The following is a 20,186-nucleotide window of genomic DNA, read 5'->3' as shown; positions in this document are numbered from 1 at the left end:
GATAGCATCACCGATGCAATGAATATGGACTTGAGCACGCTCCGGGAGAGAGCGGAGGACAGGAAGGCCTGGCGTGCTATGGTCCATGGGGTCACAAAGGGTCGGAGACGACTGAACAACAACAGCCCTAAACACGTAATGGGGTTTCAGGACCCATCTCAAAAATGGAAATTAATGCTACACAATCATTTACAGGGGTGAGCATAGTTTTTGGGAAACTTAGCAGCATTTTTAAATGTGTCTAGGGTGATGGCTCAATTGCAGGTAGGCTTATAGTAGGTTTTAAACATAAGACACAAGTGCTCTGCAGAAAGAACATAAAACTTTCTAACAACACAGGGGAACGTTGTGGTTGGATCCTGATATTCAGTGGACTCCTTTGCTTGATCTGTGTCTTCTTCATCTCAAAAGTCACTTTACCCGGGGGGGGGGGGGGGTCATAGGTTTTTGAGGGGCTAGCTAGGATATTTTTTACAAAATATAGGTGGCACTTAAGGAGTGTTTTACTTTTTAAAGACTCTTGAAGTTTGCAGCCCTTGTGATTTCTATGTTTAATGATTCTTTCAAAAACAATTCTGACAAAACAAAAAATGCAGCAGTTTTCACATGAGCCATTTTATTCAGAGTTTTGCTTTACAGATGTAAGAACATATTTATAGGACCTGTTTCTAATCACTTTCATTACATGATTTAAAAATACATTGTCGGTATTTTTCAGGGTTTTATCCAGCAGTTTCAGAGCTCTGTGTGAACGCCCAATTTTAGTTACCAGTATCAACATTTCATTAACAGAGTCTTGTGTGATCTCGAGACAATTTTCACTATATCCGATTAAAGTGATAATATGCAGTATACTTTTAAAACAAATTTTCCCACATAAAATTCTCAGCTTTCTAGAGATGACACTCTTTGGCCAAGATACGCATTCATGTGAGGATTGTCCTGGTGCATCGCTTATACATCCAATACATGTATCATGTAGATATTCAATTAAGCAGTGCTTCAGAATTCCAAAAACAGTGGCTCTGACAATGCATTGCATTGCTCTGCGGCGCTTTCTGGGTGAGCTGAAGCTTGTTTCATCCGCTTCCAGGCCTAGAATACTTTTCAGGATGCCATGGCCTGGCTGCCCCGTTGACAGGTCAGCACAACCCTAAAAAACAAAATTAAGAAAATACTTTTGGTGTCTCCTAAACACACACACAGCATGTCTTTAATAACGATGCTACAAATAATCACACGTACCTGTATTTGAAAGTTTTCCATTGAGGCCATCTTCCATAATGCCACCGGTGATGGCCCCTCTGCTTTAATTTCAACAGTTTTTCCAAGACCTTCTGGACCAACATTATTCACACAGGGGTCCTGAAAAAATGGTACAATCTATTATGAAGCTGTATCCTGCCTGTAACCCTTTTGCAAACTTCGGAAACCACCATAAAATATCCCCTCCAACCATCCATCCATACACATAGATAGAAACATTGAAATCTTACCTGCGCTACAATGTTCTCTAGTGAAATGGCTTCCAACATGTTCTGCCACATTTGGGAAACCTCGGCCTCCTCCTCGTGTAGAAGTTTAGGTGGTGGAAAAGCAGAGTCATCAGAACTGCTACTAATATACCGTTTTTGGGGGTCATGTCCTGCAGCCGGTGGCAGAATACCAGTTGGCCCTGGAGAGGTGCTTGGCTGCGCCATGTTCTCTGTGCAGAAAACGTGTCTGGGCATGATAAAAGGCTGTTTTTCTGGGGGCAAGGCGGTTCCTATTGGTCAATGGGGTTGCGGGGCGTGAATTTACAGGGCTAGGCTCTAAGAATTCTTCCTATTGGTCCACGGCGGCGCTGCAAGTTTGTAGAGGGGTCACATGACCCTGCAGGACCAATCCGGGTGTGGCTTGGAAAAGGCCACGCGGGGCATCTCCGCACCCGTACCCACTAGGGCTCTAAAGCCAATTCCTATTGGTCCACGGCGGCGTGGCGAGTTCGTAGAGGGGTCACATGACCCCGCAGGGCCACTCCGGGCGCTGCTTGGAAAAGGCCCCGTGGGCTATCTCCGCGCCCGTACCTGCTAGGGCTCTAAAACCAATCTCTATTGGTCCACAGTGGCATGGTGAATTCCTAGAGGGGTCACATGACCCCTGCAGGACCACTCCGGGCGTGGCTTGGAAATGGCACCGCGGGCCATTTCCGCGCCTGTGCCCCCTAGGGCTCTAAAGCCAATTCCTATTGGTCCACGGCGGCGTGGCGAGTTCGTAGAGGGGTCACATGACCCCGCAGGGCCACTCCAGGCGCTGCTTGGAAAAGGCCCCGTGGGCTATCTCTGCGCCCGTACCTGCTAGGGCTCTAAAACCAATCTCTATTGGTCCACAGTGGCATGGTGAATTCCTAGAGGGGTCACATGACCCCTGCAGGACCACTCCGGGCGCTGCTTGGAAAAGGCCCCGTGGGCTATCTCCGCGCCTGTGCCCTCTAGGGCTCTAAAACCAATTTCTATGGGTCCACGGTGGCATGGCGAGTTCGTAGAGGGGTCACATGACCCCTGTCAGGTGACCCTGAAGGTCATATGTGGGGCTTCTGGCTAGGGCGGGACTTCCCATCTCAACGGGGGGTGGCGCAACTGTCACCTTCGCAAATGGGGCATGGTTTAGAGTTTGATGCGGGCCCCCCTCCTTTACTACTAAGAGTATTAGAAGCTGATTGCCCATTTTATAAATGGACATACTAGGGCCCACATAATTATCAAATCCCTACACAACTGCAGACCAAGCTGTTTGAAAAACCACATCCCCCTGTATGAGCCTTCCTGGATTTTAAGATCCTCGGGAGAGGCCCTTTTCTCTGTCCCGTCAATATCAGAGGTACACTTGGCAGGAACACGAGAGATGGCCTTCCTGGTGGCTGTTCCAGCCTCTGGAGCTCCCTGCGAAGGGAGGCAAGGCTAGTCCCATCTCTGCTGTCCTTCCTCTGGCAGGAAAAGACATTTTTATTCTGACAGGCTTTTGGCATCTAAGGGCACAATCCTATGCATATGTAGACTGAAAAAAGTCCTACAACTCCCAGGATTCCCCACCCAGCTGTGCTAGCTGGAGAATGCTGGGAGTTATAAGCCTTTGTTTGTTTAAACGTGCATAGGATTATGCCCTAAACGGATGTGCGACTGAACTGGTGAGTGCACCTGTTCTTCCCTTCTTCTTGATGTGTATGGACTGGTGTGTTTGCGCTGAGTTTTAATGGTTTAATTATAAACCATTATGGTTGATAAACCTTACGGGAGGGGCCATGGCTCAGTGTGACAGAGCACATGCTTGGCATGCAGAAGGTCCCGGGTTCAGTCTCCAGCTTCCCCAGGTAGGGCCAGGAGGGAATCCTGCCTGAAACCCTCGAGAGCCACGGCCAGTCGGTGTTGACAATTCTGGGATGGACCAATGGTCTGACTCAGTATAAGGCAGTTCCCTAATTACAGCTTCGTTTATCTGTATGTTATTAGAAGCTGGTGGCTCCGATGTCAGTAGGGCGGTGAATCTGCTCTGGGTTTCAGCCAGAACTAGTCAGAACGCTAAAGGAGCTATCCAAGGTGCTGTTCAGGGTACAACATAGTTGGGTGTGGGTCTATTGCCTTCAGGCCTATTTCCCGCCCTGTTGTGTACTGTGATTACGCTAACTTCTATAGCTTGCTTTTGGTAGAATTGTCTTTGTTAAGTTACAGAGCATAGGAGCTCCAACGGCAACATCCTACACAAACCAGTGTTGTCCCATTATTTATTATTATTATTTTTATTAAATAATCATGATGATGAAAATAGAGTTTAGATGCCTTTTATAAAAAAAGATAGAGACTCTAGGCAACTTAACAACAAAATCAAAACATGCAAAATGTACAACAGCTAAAACAATTTCCATAAAAATACAACCACACCATAAAACAACGAAAGCATCAGTGACAACCATAAACAATTCAACTGATGCATTAAACAGCCCATCGTATGCCAGCAAATGCCTGGGAACAGAGGAAGTTGATACCAAAAAGATGACAATATTAGTACCAGGCAGCCCTTGCTGGAGAGAACATTCTATAATCGGGGGTCACCATCGAGAAGGCCCTCTCCCTTGTTGCCATCCACCAAATCTCCCTTGGAGGAGGTGCTGTATTTACTATGTGCTGTATTTAGTAAGCTATCCACATGTCGCTGCCATGTGTCATACTCATACTCATTTATTAAGCTTGCATAATATTTTGGCTTAATAAAGGTATTACAGTGAGAGGGATGTTGGGTTTTGGGTTTTTTTTGGAATTTTTCGTTCCATGAAGAAATCTCTGAGCCTGTGTTCCTCCATTTTGGGAGCCTGCGTGTGTGTGTGTATTGGGGGGGGGAGGAAACTTGAGTCCTCAAATAGTGATTAGAGGCCATCCTAAGTTTCAGCTTCTGCATGAACTTCCTGCCTCCAGACAGATCAAACTACAGACTGTCTTACTTAGCCTTGTGGTTAGGCACTGCTTTCTTGTAGACAAGTTGTCATATCTGTACATCGCCTTGTTGGTCTGTACATGGCAACACAGTTATAAGGAAACTGCTGGCTACCTGCCAAAGGGCACTGGCTGAATGCTTGTGCGCATGCTCGGCACTGCAACAAAATTATATCGTCAGGTTGAAGGTTATGCCTGATGCTGTATATCCTGTTTACTTAACAATATAAATGTGAGTGCTACCTGTTACACAGCGCGCAACCTGTGCACCTTGCTCATGCTGTGTCCACACATGCGTGTTCCATAATAAATGCATGCTCTTACAAACCAGTTTGTGAGTCTGGTAGAGTTCACTACAACAACGGCTTCCTTCACTTTCCATATTCATTCTGCAGTAACTTTCCAGTTTTCCTTTTATGACTTCAGCAGAATTGCTTCCTGCCCTTTAAAGTTCGAGGTATATAGAAGTCCCAAGTACTTATCAAGGTAATCACCTATTGTTTTAAATCTAAGAAATAGTATTATTTTGTATCTGCAAAATAATAACTTTCTCAAATTATGTTCCCTAGAATAATTCTTGTATTAAGAGACTGAGGGTGCAATCCTATGCATGCTTAGATAGAAAAAAGTCCTACAACTCCAACACACACCATAGTGTCCGTCAAAGGCTCTTTTACTAGCTCATTAGCTAAGCTCGTATTGTTCCAGCACTTCCGCTATTTTCTTAGGCCACACTAGACTGCCTCTGCACAGGTGAATGAATGGACACAAATCGGATATTAAAGACAGTAACACTCAGAAACCGGTGGGAAGGCAGTTCAGTCTCCTGCTGGCGATTCTGTGCCAACTACTTTCAACAATAACAACAAAGCTGCAAAGGGAGATTCCAGTGTGAAGCTGCTGAGTAGGAATCCGCCTGCAGATCAGCTGCTGTTGGAGCAGGGAGTGGCTAGCTCACTACCGAAAGCAGTCGTCCCTCCCGAGAGCCAGTGTGGCCACTAGCCAGAGTGCGATAGCCCGGCTAGTACAGCGGGTTGTGACCACCGCACGTCCAACTTCCGAGGGCAGCTGGCGGTCACGTGCGCAGGGGGACGCGAGGAGAGGGCGGCGCGGCCCCGCCCCGGCTCCCCGCCCAGCCTGGGCGCATGACAGCGCAGCCCCCAATCGCGGCCCAGCCTGCGGCGCGGGGCAGCGCTTGGCGGAGCGCGGACGTGGGATCCAGCCGCGGGCGGGGTGGAACAATGGGAGCGCGAGGAGGCGGAGGCAGGAAAATGGCAGCGGCGGCGGCCGCAGCGGCAGGCGGCGGCGGCGGCGGCCCGAAGCAGCGCGCGATCCCGGCGCTGTTGCTGGCGGCGGCGCTGTGCTTGTGTGAGTGTGGCTCCCGCGCGGGCCCGACGCGTGTGAGCTGGAAGGGCAGGGAGGAAGGGAGCAGGCGGCAGAGGCAGCGCAGCCTCCCCCCCATGGAGCCTCTCGGTCGGGGCCGGGCCGGGGGCAGCTCTCCTATGCACGTTTAGACAGAACCCCCCCCCCCCTACAAAAAACCATAGTTTAAATCACCCAAAGTCCTCCACTTCGTTTAAACCAGGCAGAAGATGCTAGCAACTTCTTCCTTGTAGCCGTGCCGGAGGAGAAGGGAGGGGCGAAGTGCGTGAGCCTGAAGCTCACGGTTGCTTGTTCATGTAATGCTCACCCAGGGGTGGGGAACCTCAGGCCCAGAAGCCAAATCTGTCCGTCCTGGGGGCCTAATCCAGCCCTCTGGAGTTCCCAGACCCCTTGCCCCGGCCATTGATCATTTGGTGGTTTCCTGGCTGTTGTGCAGTTTTTCCCCATTCTAGAAGGTTGAAATGCCCCTCCTAAGGCTACGTTATTGACAGGAAGAGCTTTAAGCTACAGTATGCTGGTATTTTTGGTCCCGCCCTTTTGGCTTCAACCCCACCCACCACTGCAATGCAGTCTCTGAGAGTTTCTCCAAATCTGAATTCAGCCCTTGAGCTGAAAGAGGTTCCCCAACCCTGTGTTAAACCATGGGTTAATGTTATGCCTGAATTATGCCTGAGACCAGGCCAGAGAATCCATATAACTACCTAACAGCCCAATCTTAGGTTGTATACTTGGAAGAAAGTCCCATTTGAGGTTTCTCGCAGGGAAGTGTGTATAGGATTACAGTCTACATGGGAATTTATGGGGGATACTTGCTGATGATTTCTTGGTAGGGCTTTTTGTACCATGAAAATCTTAAGTTCCATGGAACTCATGGAAGTGTCTGTACATTTTGATTACTCTGCAGCATAGAAATAACTTGTGGGGGTTTCTTGGTTACAGGTGTTTAAACCTTTTAATCAGGAGTGCATGGGTGTCTGCAAGAATTTCTCGAGGGGTGGTGAAGCTGTACAGCAGTTTGTGGTTGTAATTCATGTGCATAACACGCACTGCTACAGCACGCCTGTTTACTTTCCTTGTGTGCGCACTTTGTTGGTTAGCGCCACATTTCGTAATATTTAGAAGCCTATACAGAGTAGTAGAAGGTCCTGAGTACTAAATAGTACTAATGAAGAAGAGTGTTATATTCAAGAAATATAATGAACTTCAACAAAATTCATTTGGAGTGATGGATCCACACACTTAGGAACAAGAGGGGGAAAAGCTAAATGCACAAACACAGTTCTGCTGTCTCAAGAATATCGTATGTTTTGTTGCAACACTGCCCTAGTCATAACTTTGACAACTTCGCATGACTTATCCTAGAATAATTTCCTTCATCTTGGAAACATTGGTGAACACTCTCTAGAACAGTCTTCCCCACCCTGGTGCCCTCCACATGTTTTGGACTGCAGCCCAGCATTCTAGACCATTGGCCATGCTGGCTGGGCCGATTGGAGTTGAAGACCAAACATCTGACGGGCACCAGTTTGTGGAAGGCAGCTCTAGAGAGTATCAGTGGAGTCTGTGGGGAGTGTCTTTGGCAGTGGAAGGAGAAATGAGTGTGCTTGATGAGGTTTTAGGGTTCTAGAGGAGCCTGGACCACTCTGTACTTTTCACATTGTTATATACTTTTTACATCTGCTGACAGTACAACCTTTGCATTGCTTGAAATATGAACTACAGCAGTGTTCTTTTGGAATTGCGTATTTTCCTTGAATGGTACATTTTGTGTATGGTTGCAATTTTTAAAAAGCCCTGATAGCATCAGAGAAAAAGCCTATCATTTCTGCTAGATCTGGTGACTAAGCAGTGATAAGGCCTGCACACCAGGTCTACCAAGATAGGTAGCTCTAGCCTCATAAATGTGTATACGAGGTCTGCCCTTATGTTATTTCTCAGTGGGGAGACCTGGTGTCCAGACAACGTCTGCACCCACAGCTGAAATCCTCAGTTCTTTCCATGACTCCCTTCATACCTGTAATGGCCTTTGGCCCAAAGGCCATTACAGGGTTGAAGGGCATGGTTAACAGTGGCGGGGGGGGGGGCAGACATGACTGCTAAGCTCTGCTCTACAGGCAATGCACAATAGATTCAGGTAGAATCATAGAATAGTAGAGTTGGAAGGGGCCTACAAGGCCATCGAGTCCAACCCCCTGCTCAATGCAGGAATCCAAGTCAGAGCATCCCTGATAGATGGCTGTCCAGCCTCGTCTTGAACGCCTCCAGTGTGGGAAAGCCCACTACCTCCCTAAGGAATTGGTTCCATTGTCGTATTGCTCTAACAGTCAGGAAGTTTTTCCTGATGTTCAGCCGGAATCTAGCTTCCTGTAACTTGAGCCCATTATTCCGTGTCCTGCAGTCTGGGATGATCGAGGAGAGATCCTGGCCTTCCTCTCTGTGACAACCTTTCGAGTACCTGAAGAGCGCTATCATATCTCCCCTCAGCCTTCTCTTCTCAAGGCTAAACATGCCCATTTCTTTCAGTCTCTCTTCATAGGGCTTTGTTTCCAGTCCCCTGATCATCTTTGTTGCCCTCCTCTGAACCCTCTCCAGTTTGTCTGCATTCTTCTTAAAGTGTGGTGCCCAGAACTGGACACAGTACTCCAGATGAGGCCTAACCAGTGCTGAGTAGAGGGGAACTAGTACTTCCCAGGATTTGGAAGCAATGCTTCTATGAATGCAGCCCAAAAGAGCATTTGCCTTTTTTGCAGCCACATCACATTGTTGGCTCATATTCAGCTTGTGATGGACAACAATTCCGAGATCCTTCTCGCTTGTAGTGTGGTTGAGCCACGTATCCCCCATCTTGTCACTGTGTATTGGGTTTCTTTTTCCTAGGTGCAGAACTTGGCATTTCTCCCTATTAAATGTCATTCTGTTGTTTTCTGCCCAGCGCTCCAGTCTATCCAGATCACTTTGAATTTTGTTTCTGTCTTCCAAAGTATTAGCTATCCCGCCCAATTTGGTGTCATCTGCAAATTTGATCAGCATTCCCTGCACCTCCTCCTCCAAGTCATTAATACAAACGTTGAACAGCACTGGGCCCAGGACTGAGCCCTGTGGTACCCCACTCGTTACCTCTCCCCAGTTTGAGAAGGTCCCACTGATAAGCACTCTTTGAGTCCGATTCTTTAGCCAACTGTGGATCCACCGGATCGTTGTTTCATCTAGCCCACTTTCAGCTAGTTTGCTCATCAGGATATCATGGGACGCTTTGTCGAAAGCTTTCTTGAAGTCGAGGTATATGATGTCTGCAGCATTCCCACGGTCTGCAAGGGAGGTTACTTGATCAAAAAATGAGATCAGATTCGTCTGGCAGGACTTGTTCTTGACAAATCCATGTTGGCTTTGAGTAATCACTGCATTGTTTTCAAGGTGCTTCCAGATGGATTGCTTTATCATCTGCTCCAGAATTTTCCCAGGGATTGATGTCAGACTGACTGGTCTGTAGTTCCCAGGTTCCTCCTTTTTACCCTTTTTGAAGATAAAAAGGTGTCCCCAACCAGTCGTGTCTGACTCTAGGGTGCGGTGCTCATCCCCGTTTCTAAGCCGAAGAGCCAGCACTGTCCAAAGACGCTTCCGTGGTCATGTGGCTGGCATGCCTGAACACCGAGGTGCACAGGACGCTGTTACCTTTCCCGCCGAGGCGGTACCTATTTATCTACTTGCAATTTCTTGCTTTCAAACTGCTAGGTTGGCAGGAGCTCGGACTGAAGACGGGAGCTCATTCCGTCACGCAGCACTCGGGTCTCGAACTGCTGACCTGCCGACCTTCCAGTCTGCAGTTCAGCGTCTTAACCACTAAGCCACCGCAGCCCTGACTAAGCCACCATGGCCACTGAAGATAGGGACAACACTAGCCCTCCTCCAGTCATCTGGCACTTCCCCCATCCTCCATGATTTCTCAAAGAGAATAGACAGTGGTTCTGAGAGTTCTTCTGCCAGTTCCTTTATTACTCTAGGGTGCAGTTTATCTGGCCCTGGAGATTTGAACTCATTCAAAGTAATTAGGTGTTCCTTGACCATATGCCTATCGATCCGAAGCTGCAATCCTGCCCCTTCAGCCTGTACTTCTCCTTTGCCAGGGGGGTCATAGACCCTCTTTTGGGAGAAGACTGAGCCAAAGTAGGAATTGAGCACCTCTGCCTTTTCTTTGTCATCTGTTATCATTTTGCCATCCTTATTTAATAGCTGAACAACCATTTCTTTCCTCTGCCTTTTACTATGCACGTAGCTGAAGAAAGCCTTTTTGTTGTTTTTAGCATCCCTCACTAACCTCAGCTCGTTCTCAGCTTTAGCCTTCCTGACGCCGTCCCTGCAATTCTGTGCTACCTGCCTGTACTCTTCGTTTGTTGCTTGGCCTTCCTTCCACTTCCTACATGTGTCCTTTTCTGTTTTCAGGTCATCTCTACGCTTTTTGTGAAGCCACATTGGCTCCTCTGTTGTCTTCCACCTTTTCTTCTTGTTGGAATTGTTTGTAATTGTGCCTTGAGAATTTCCTTTTTTAAAAGCTCCCACCCATCTTGGACTCCTTTTCTCGTTAGAGTCGCTTGCCATGGGACCATACTGATCATTGTTCTGAGTTTATTAAAATCAGCTTTCCTAAAATCCAGGGTACGTGTTTGACTACACTCGGCTTTTGCTTCCCTTAGAACCAAGAACTGAAGTACAACATGGTCGCTTTCCCCCAGAGTTCCTGTAACTGCTACTTTATCCACTAAGTCATCTCTGTTGGTTAGGAACAAGTCAAGGATAGCCGATCCTCTAGTTCCTTCCTCTACTTTCTGTAGGAAGAAGTTATCCACCACACAAGTCAGGAATTTCCTGGAGGGGCCATGTTTTGCAGAATTTGTCTCCCAACAAATATCAGGGAAATTGAAGTCCCCCATTACTACTACATCCTGCTTCCGTAAAACATTGGCTATTTGCTTTTCAAAAGTTTTATCCTCGTCTTCTCCATGATTGGGTGGCCGGTAGTAGACTCCGACCACCAGGTTCCTTTTATTCTTTGCTCCATTTATTTTGATCCAGATGCGCTCTTGATGGGGCTACCAAGCTCCTCCTCCTGTATTTCTGTGCAGAGATATGTATTTTTCACATACAGTGCAACCCCACCTCCCTTTCTGTTCCACATGTTCTTTTTGAACAAGTTATATCCTTCCCTTGCTGTATTCCAGTCATGAGAGTCATCCGACCAAGTCTCAGTTATACCTATCAGGTCATAATTTCCCTCCTGTATTAAGAGTTCAAGTTCGTTCTGTTTGTTTCCCATACTCTGGGCATTAGTATATAGACATCGAAGACCATGTGCTTCATAGTCTGGCTTTCTTCCTACATGTGTCTGAAGACTATTATTGGGCGCTATTAGAGCTGTTCTCTCCATTGCGGTGCATGCGCCTACGTCCACTGTTACCCCCAACTTTACATCTCCCTTCCCCGTAGGATTCAGTTTAAAGCCCTCCTGATGAAGTTCTTCATGCTGTGGGCAAACACATTCTTCCCATCCTTTGTGAGGTGCAACCCGTCCCTTGCCAACAGCCCATCTTCCAGGAAGTATAGCCCGTGGTCCCAGAATCCAAATCTCTCTCATCGGCACCACCTTCATAGCCAGTCATTCACCCGGAGTATTTTTCTTTCCCTTTCTATCCCTCTTCTAACTACTGGAAGGATGGATGAGAAAACTCTCTGGGCCCCAAAGTTCTTGAGTTTCCTTCCCAAAGCTTCAAAGTCTGATGTGATTTCTTCGTAGCTCTGCTTGGTGGTATCATTTGTTCCCGCATGGATGAGAAGAAAGGGATACCTGTCAGTGGGCTTTATGAGTGCAGGCAACCTTTCAGTCACGTCTCCAATCCGTCCTCCCGGGCGACAACATACCTGGCGAGTCCACGGGTCTTCATGACATACTTGGGTCTCGATCTCACGCAGCAAGGCGTCTCCCACTACCACCACTCTTCTCTTCTTGTTGTTGTAGGCCTGGGTTTCATCGCCTCTGTTTGACTGACCTTCAGCCTCTTGCTCACTCTCATGTAGGTTCCCCTGTGATTCTTCCTCTGTAGGCTGTCCTCCAGTCTCATCCGCAAGTACCTGGAATTGGTTCCACAGCTCCACTGCTTCCACTGGTGCAGAGTGGCGTCTAGTTCCTTCACAAGAGGTTCCTTATTTCTACAATACATGAAAAAAACCACTAACTCCTGTGCAGCTGCGTGGTATGCTGTTTCAGCTCCAAGGCTGACACTAACAGAGAGATGGGGAGAGGTTCTGCTTGGGCCTCCTGCAAGAGCTAAAAGTAGCAGGTTCCCTTAAAGATTATATAATCACAATTACCTGTTCTAACCCTTAATAAATTGTACTGCTGCTACACTCAATTCCATAGCCCCATCTGCATTTGCTTAAAACACCAACAACACTGGACTACACTGCACAGCTGTCATACGGTACTCTAACACACGTACCCCTCTGCAAAATGGGAATAATAACACAGAGCCACTTGTGTAACCCACACTTTCTCAGCCACAGCCCTGCCTCCTGCAATGTGGGTATAATAATGATGAACTTTATCTGCACACATTGTCAAGGTAATTTTTTAAACTCAGAAGAAATATATTAAAAGACTTGAGTTAGATCAGAAACCCTTGTCTTTGCTGCTTCCTTTTGTTTTTTGGTAGGCACACTACCGTCCAAAGCTAGCTACAGGAAACTCCTGGATTTCTAAATCATTCTTTTATGAGACTGCAATTACTTCCTAACAGAGAAGATCCCAAAAAGGCTTAACACACCCAGCAATCATGCTTGCTGTGACTTCATTCATTGGCTAAAAACACTAAAAGGTTGGAGCAGGCTTGTTTCTCACGAAATGAATAGGCAGAATAGTGGCTGCACGATTGCCTCATATCTTGGGTTCTACAAGGTGTAGATACTTGCTTTTAAAAAAAATGAAAGTTGGTAATCTGGAGATCATGGCGTATCCCAAGGGGATCAATTGCCCCTCCTTGCCCTTTCCTGCAGATGCGCATAAGCATGGGTGAAATTTGGAATGGCTGTCCTCATAATGTGACAGGTAGCCACCTCTCCCTTCCCTTATTAATTTACTATATTTCTATACCATCCCATAGCTGAAGCTGTTTGGGTGGTTCACTAAAAAAGTGTTCTCTTACGTTCTCTTCCAGCACTGTCCCATCCTTTGTGGTTGAAAGCATAGGTGAAGCTGAGTGGCTTTTCACTAGTAAAGAAGTTGCCAGGTGAATTTCTTTGGGAGGGGAATTCAACAGCTGGGGCCCCACTGCAGGGAAGGCCACCTGTCTGGTAGCCACCAAACTAACCTCCAAAGGCCTACGTGAGCCTATACACTTTGTAGACGTACAGTAAATGTGTTGAGGTACTTTGCTCCCACAGTCCACGCTGGTTGCCAATCGTTTGGCACAGTCTTTCTGCACTGGTTGCTAATAGTTTTCTGGGATCACTTCAAGGTATTGGTTTTGAAGCACTAAATGGCTTAGGGCCTAGCTATCTGAGAGGCTGCCTATCTTTGGTATGAACAGGACACTTCTTTTGGATTATTCAACACTTTGTGTATATTACTGCCTTGCACTTTGATATAATGCCAGCATTTCATACTGTATTGCTGATAAAGGGTCCTGTGTACTGACTCTTGTGATGTTCTTGATAGTCCAGGTTTCAGCTGTGGAGGTACACACATCAGCAGAACTTAGTGTGGAGAATGGGACAGAAGCAAAGCTTCAGTGCACCTTTACATCCACGGAAGTGATCAGCAGTGCCGCTTCTGTTACCTGGAGCTTCCAAGGAGAGGGATCGTCAGTTACAGTGTGGGTAAGAAATAATGAATGAAATGGGCCTATATTTGAATTAAGAGCCTTTGACTCAGGAGATCACACATTTTCCTGGCATTTTGTGCCTGTCTGTTCCTGCTCATTTTCAGTACTGTTTTGACTCCTGCATTGGAATGACATCGCACAATGCTGGTCCTCAATATTCTGCTTGTGCTCAAGGATGGTCCTTCTGTTTATGCTCTAAATGCTTTTCTGGCAAGTCTTGTTCAGGTGCAGATTGTTTAAACCAGTGCTAATTGTGCTCGGTTAGGTATTTTGTTGTGTTAGCGGGGTAGGGCAATATGAAAGAGGTATGAGAACAAATCTTGTGGTGGTGGTGGTGGTGGTGGTGGTGGTTATAGGTCTAATGGAGATCTGATAGAGAAGGAGCTGGGTTGAGTGTGGCAGGAGGAGGTCTCAGCTTGGCCTCTTGTAGCTAAACTCAGACCTCCCCTTGTGTCACTCTACAGTAGATGCTTCTTTTATCTTTTTGGGTAGCTAGAAACTAGTTTTCCCTCTCTTTCTCATGAAAATTGGCATCTTTGTGGATGGTGTGGTGGAACGCTGGGATTCAAACGTGATATGCTCTGGAGTTGGGTACGGGAGAAATTCAGTAGATGTGGTAATGCAATGGGAGAAAGTAGTTTTTTAAGACTGCATAATGTTTTGTGTTCCTGATTACAGTTCTTCTATTATTCCAATGGGAAGGAATATCCTGGGAAGACAACACAATTTAAGGACAGAAGCAGCTGGGCTGGAGACCTTAACAAGAAAGATGCATCTATTACTATAGCAAACATGCAGTTTCAAGACAATGGCACTTACACCTGCGATGTCAAGAACCCTCCAGACATAGTTGTTACACCAGGAGAAATCAAAGTCAGAGTTGTGGAGAAAGGTACAGATAATGATGGTGCGTGGAATGCCTCTGCCATGTGATGAATTATTTTGCTGAATTTGCTCTACTTAACAAAAACATTTCACTCAAAGGAGTGTTATTTTTGCTGCTCTTACATAAATTCTCTGCTTCTTATTTAATTTTTTGTTCTGAAAATAAAGACAGCTTTCTATCAAATAGAGAACAAGTAAGATAAAATATAAAACTCATTCTCAGGTAAAAGCTTACGCCTGGCAACCAAGCCCAGCGAATAAAGCTTAAAGTCCTTTAGCAAGTCTCTCTGAGAAGGGAATCCATCGTAGTGGAGCAGCCAGTAAAATAAGTTCTGTACAAATGAGGCTTACAAATAGAAAATAAGATATTCTCGGCAGATAGTCCTATAGCTTTTAGCATGAATATGTATTTATCTCAGATATACCACCTTCCCTTTGTTCTGTGAATCCCGTATAAATCTCCCTTTGCTCCAGTGCTCTATAGTACAGTCTGCCAAGAGACAACAGCTATTTTACTCCTTGAGTGAAATCTACTTTGGAATGATGTTACAATCTAATAAGACTGTCACCACCAGCAGCCATTCCAGCAGGCTGAAGTGGGGGAGATGAAAGTGGGAAGTGGGGTTATTCCACCAGCCCTGCTGAAAGGCTTAATTTCCTCCCTCTTCCCTCCCCATTCCTTTTTCCTTGTATGTCTCTTTTTGGACTGCGAGTCTTGTTTTCCTAACGATATGTAAGCCACTCCACGAACCTCTTTGCCTGAGGCGTGGGATGAAAAATACTTTAACTAAATAATTCTATCAATTCTTTTAGCTTACATTTATGATCAGTGTGATTAAGGCATTGGCTGACCAAATATTGACTGACCACAGACCATTGTGCTGGCCTTCTGTACAAGAATGGGAAGAGATCCTCCTTGTATGAGCTGAATGAATTGTGTTAGCATGTGTGAAGGTGTTTGCTCTTCTTACTTTACTTGAAGTTGAGTTCTGTAGTGTATATAGGGCTGCTGAGAAGCCTCAGTTACGCAGAACATGGTGGCTCCTTTTCTCATGCAGTTGCCTATCTATTGTGCATGTGTACTTGTTTCTGACACCAGTAGCTTCGGGTACATTTCAGAGCCATGGTATACATGTGCGCCCTTGGCGCCTGTCTGATCTGGCCTGTTCTCCATAATCTGCCTGTCTGTGTCCATATTTACAATGGCATGCCCCAAGTAATGTCCTGCCTCGTGTTAACCTGCTCTCATGGTGGCGATGTTGAGCTAGCTCATCAAATGTGATGGGTCGTAGGGATGGACAAAAGTCCTTACCTGGTCCTGCAGCTTTCTTTGCGGTGGGGGGGAGGCGCTTCGGTTCTCCCCCCGAAATTCTTGGCGGGGGGGAGGCACCCCACCCCTCCCGGCCGAAATTCAGGCCGGGGGGGAGGCGCCCCATCCCTCGCCGCCGAAATTCTGGCCAGGGGGGAGTGCCCCGTCTCCCTGGCCACGAAATAAAAAAGTAATGGGGGGGGGAAAAACACGTGATAGGCTACATAACGATTTATGTAGCCTATCACGGCTAGATTTTCAAAGTCAGCCGTGATAGGCTACGTAAATCGTTACATAGCCTATCATGGGTGACTTAAAAGAAAAAAAAGCGCGTATGCAAATGGCGGCGCCCATGGGCGCCGCCATTTGCATTCCTTATTTAGGCACGGGTAGTCTACGTTAAGATTTACGTAGACTACAGCGAAAATAAGGGCAACGCTATTTGCGTTGCCCTTGTTTTCGCCGTAGTCTACGTAAATATTTACAATCACAACGTAATTGTAAATATTACGTTGTGATTGCTTACGTATTTCCTCTGCAGGGGGGAATCCCCCCGTAGCTTCCGCCGTAGTCTCGCCATTGTGGATTGCCTTGGCCAGAACTTTCCCACTATTTTCATAATTATTTATGTATTTTTTTTGTTGCTGCCCGAAATGTTTCCCGCCTTCTGTGCGCTCCCCCACTGTCTTGTTTTCTCGGACAGGGACAGGGACTGTGATTTTATTAAGTTCTGTGTATTTGTTCTTGATGATCCTCGCGTTTACTGGTCTTGTTAACCTAACCGCCTCACAATAAAAAAAAAAAACAGGGCTGCAGCTCTGCTTCCGCAAAACCTGTCGTCAACTTCCTGCTAACTTCCTGAATGTCATCTGCATTTGCGCTTGCGTCTGCGTGGGGATTTGTGGGTGGAGTTCTGTTGTGTGGTGGTGGTGGTGTGTTAGTGGTGGTGCTTAGTGGATTTCCTGTTGTTTGTTCATTGTTGTGGTTTTGTCTGGTCTGTGTGTGTGTGTGTGTGTGTGTGTAGGTGTGCATTGTGGTGTTTTTGTCCGGTTTGGTCTGTGTGTGTGTAGTTAAGTGGTGGTTGTGCGTGGCTGTCTTGGTGTGTGTGTGTTTGTGTGCAGTAGTGGTGTAGCTGCTCTAAAATGGCTGCAGCAGTGCGTGGCAGGAGGTGGGACCATGAGGAGACCAAGGCCTTCCTCATCAACATTAAGAGCAGCGAGGCGGTGGCAGTGCTGTTTGGCAGCTCCTCCTGCTGCAATGAACTTTATTGGGCCCAGATAAAGAGGAGGATGGAGCGAGCGGGCCACCATTGCACAGTTGGACAATTGAGGTCAAAATGGAAGGCACCAAAGCAGTCCTTCGTCAGAGAGGGGATTGCTGCTGCAGAAAGGAGGGCACCGCTGTCCAACCCCCCCGCCTACTACTGGCGCATCCACAGAGTGTGGGTCAAAGCAGGCCGGCCCCCATTTTTGCAGAGGTATATGCCTGGTAAGTTATAGTTATCCCATCCCATCATCAAGCTCAACTAGATATGAAGACAAGGATGTGTACCGAAAATGAAGCTATCTCTTTGTGGTCTCATGCGGAAACAAACAAATGCTGATATTTAGTCTGCAATCCTATGCTTGCTGAACTTGGACAGAAAAAGGTCCCATCATCTTCCGGCCACTTTGGCTGGTTGAAGAAGGGATGCTGGGAACTGCATTGCTTTTTCCTGTACAACCACATGCATAGGATTATGTGGGCCTGGCTACAACTCATATTGCACACTGACACGCTGTCCATTTCCAGGGAAATGCTGCTGCTGCCAGTCTCTGCAGTGCACACAGGGGGACTGGCATCAGCCCAGCAGCAACAGGGCCAGCCACTCGGTGTCGTCTTCCTTCTTCATGTAGTGGTTGCTGAATTTTTGCACCCCACCCACCCCACCTTTCTACCAAGACATTGGCACTCAAGTCAACTCATGAGCAAGGGTTCATCTGAGAGCTTGGAGATCTGGGTATAGTCCACTCAACCATGGAAGCGCGCTGGGTGACTTTGGCCCAGTCAGAAAGCCCCAGCCTACCTCAGAGTTGTTGTTGTGAGCATTAAATGGAGAGGAAGAGGCTAATGTGAGCCGCCTTGGGTTCCTTGTGCTAGGAAAAAAGGTGGCATTTATGCAATGCATCAATAGAATAAACAGATACCATGGCATTGCAAATGTAGAAATGGGGTGACTAGAAGTGCAATCCTGTGCATGTTTACAGAAGTCCAACAGTCCCCATCACACCAAAACTGTCTGTACTGTATAATCTGCCTCTCTAATTATCCCCTCATCATTAGACCTTGTGGTGGGAGGACAGAATCAGTGGTTCTTATGGTAGTGGGGATGGTGATAGACAGATCAATCAGTGACTGTGGTTTTGTTCACTCACCACATATATAAAGGCATTCATTCTGTTACTGTGACATCCCACAGCTGCGCATCATGACTTGCTGGCGGAGGAGGCACTGAGGGCCGCGGAGAGGGAGAGGACAGAGGAGGAGGAAGAGCCAGCAGCAAGAGGAGCAGGATCTGTGGAGGAAGGCCACCCTTCTTCCACAGATGAAGCCCCTCCTCTTGTGCTCCTGATGCGTCTGATAAGAGACGTCCAGATGCTCAGGAGGACCTGTAAGTAGTACTACAGAATGGCACCTGACCTGAGCTAACAACTCTGCCTGCAAGATGCATATTACCATTGTGCTTTATTCTTCTCTTTCTACACACAGGTGATGACCTTCAAAGAAGGGTGGAGGCCATGGAGCGGGAACTGCATCCTCCTCCTACGAGCTAAGGCCCGCAGCCAGCCAGTGCCCAGCCCAACATTGCAATTGTTTCTGTGTTTTGTTTTGATCTGTTCTGTTTGTTTATAAAGTTCTTTCTAAAAAAAAGGTAACAATTCCTTGGTTCAAGTCCACAGTTATAATTTTTTAAATCTAGATCATTGTACACAATGATCTCTGTGTTTGCTTACTGTTAACCGCAACAAGAATGCCTTCCCAGAATCCCAGCCAAACAAGCACAGCTGCTGTAAGCTTCCCTCATAGGGAGATGGTCAGTCAGCATCCCTGATGTTATGAATGAATGCATTCAAGACGAGGCTGGACAGCCATCTGCCAGGGATGCTCTGACTTGGATACCTGCATTGAGCAGAGGATTGGACTCGATGGCTTTGTAGGCCCCTTCCAACCCTATGATTCTGTGCCTCTATGATTCTATGAAGTATGCTTTGTTTTACGTGGAGGTGCATATCACATACATGTAAACTGGACGCATACCAGAGGGATCTTTTCACATAGAACTCTCGGTGCTTAGGAAAACCCAAACGCTGAGGGAGTCCAGGGAGAGACCACAACAAGGTCTTTGAAAGCAATTCCTTGATTTATGAAAGAATTTTAAATGAATTAAAAGCACACATCAAGAGAATTAGAACTATACATACATTTGGGGAATCAGAATCATACTAAAATTCAGAGGGGTAAAGATACACATATACAGTCGATAGTGAAGTACACTGGGATGCATAGAGAACTGTGTGTGTGTGTGTGTGTGTAGTAGAGATGTACGCTGTTGCATAGTCCACCACACACAGTCAGGCAGTGCAACTGGACTCTGCATGTGAGGTATTATAAAGCTCCATCACATATCGCCAGTGCTTTGGGCTCTGCCCAGGCCAGACAGGGACTGCTTGTTTGGACAAAGTTCTGAGGGACACCTCAGTGTGACCACACTCACAAATTATATCATTCTGCCTCATTGTCCCTCAGAACTCTGGCTCACATTAGCAGCAGTATCATCATCCCAGGGGTCTTCCTCGTCACTTGATGACTGCTCCACTCTGCTGACAGCTGGTGTGTGTGGGGGAGGTGCTCCTCGGGAATCCATCCCCTGTTGGAGCGTATGAAGGCGAGGGTGGAGACATGTTGTGGTGTGAGTCTGCTTCGGTGGGTGGTGACAATGTTGCCAGTGGTGGAGAAAAGCCTTTCAGAGGCCACACTCGAGGGAGGGCAAGATATATGCCAAATGGCGACTTTGGTCAGATTTGGCCAAACGCCATGTTTTGTATCCCAGTATAGGAGAGGATCACTCTCTGGGCTGCTCTGTGTTCCCGAGAAACTCTGGAATAAGCTTCCAGTTCCTGGATAGCCACATCATAAGCTGATCCTTTCCTGGCTGCTTTGGCACGTTCCCCCTGCCTGCTCCCACTTACACCGAGCTCCACTGCCATTGAGGAGTACAAGTTGAACTTTTGA

General features: G+C 47.0%; 2 protein-coding genes across 5 annotated transcripts; one reads left to right on the top strand and one right to left on the bottom strand.

Annotated features, from left to right (window-relative positions):
* Positions 1–564: 564 nt before the first annotated feature.
* On the bottom strand, positions 565–1,700 carry LOC146349747 (uncharacterized). The gene is made up of 3 exons (XM_084845491.1): positions 1,497–1,700; positions 1,246–1,365; positions 565–1,153 (listed from the first exon to the last, which is right to left on the bottom strand). The coding sequence occupies exons 1-3, from the start codon at positions 1,698–1,700 to the stop codon at positions 617–619; spliced, it is 861 nt and encodes a 286-aa protein (XP_084701617.1). The 3' UTR covers positions 565–616.
* A 3,891-nt stretch (positions 1,701–5,591) lies between these two features.
* Positions 5,592–19,361, top strand: LOC146349746 (myelin protein zero-like protein 1). Of its 4 annotated transcripts, none has more exons than XM_084843414.1 (6): positions 5,592–5,834; positions 11,945–12,039; positions 13,560–13,715; positions 14,399–14,612; positions 18,373–18,564; positions 18,663–19,352. In XM_084843414.1, exons 1-6 carry the CDS (start codon positions 5,612–5,614, stop codon positions 18,725–18,727), a joined length of 945 nt encoding a protein of 314 aa, XP_084699540.1. In that variant the 5' UTR covers positions 5,592–5,611; the 3' UTR covers positions 18,728–19,352. The 4 variants fall into 4 exon arrangements, with proteins under 4 accessions (XP_084699540.1, XP_084699539.1, XP_084699542.1 ...); XM_084843413.1 differs by having other exon boundaries at positions 14,399–14,627; XM_084843416.1 differs by lacking the exon at positions 11,945–12,039 and having other exon boundaries at positions 5,702–5,834; positions 13,555–13,715; positions 18,663–19,361.
* Positions 19,362–20,186: the final 825 nt, after the last annotated feature.

The sequence above is a fragment of the Heloderma suspectum genome, chromosome 3, assembly GCF_057233095.1.
Source record: "Heloderma suspectum isolate Gila_16-S chromosome 3, 16-S_ref, whole genome shotgun sequence".
Taxonomy (NCBI): Eukaryota; Metazoa; Chordata; class Lepidosauria; order Squamata; family Helodermatidae; genus Heloderma; species Heloderma suspectum.
The sequence above is the reverse complement of the archived record's forward strand: the minus strand, read 5'-3'. Positions and strand labels throughout refer to the sequence as shown.

Excerpts from the sequence above, each read along its gene's own strand:
- LOC146349747 (XM_084845491.1), bottom strand. The coding sequence starts at position 1,700 with ATGGCGCAGCCAAGCACCTCTCCAGGGCCAACTGGTATTCTGCCACCG. Across the intron at positions 1,366-1,496 it reads TAGAGAACATTGTAGCGCAG|GACCCCTGTGTGAATAATGT; the intron begins GTAAGATTTCAA and ends CCATTTTTTCAG. Across the intron at positions 1,154-1,245 it reads TGGAAAACTTTCAAATACAG|GGTTGTGCTGACCTGTCAAC; the intron begins GTACGTGTGATT and ends TTTGTTTTTTAG.
- LOC146349746 (XM_084843413.1), top strand. The coding sequence starts at position 5,612 with ATGACAGCGCAGCCCCCAATCGCGGCCCAGCCTGCGGCGCGGGGCAGC. Across the intron at positions 5,835-11,944 it reads GGCGGCGGCGCTGTGCTTGT|GCTGTCCTCCAGTCTCATCC; the intron begins GTGAGTGTGGCT and ends CTTCCTCTGTAG. Across the intron at positions 14,628-18,372 it reads GAAAGGTACAGATAATGATG|CTGCGCATCATGACTTGCTG; the intron begins GTGCGTGGAATG and ends GACATCCCACAG.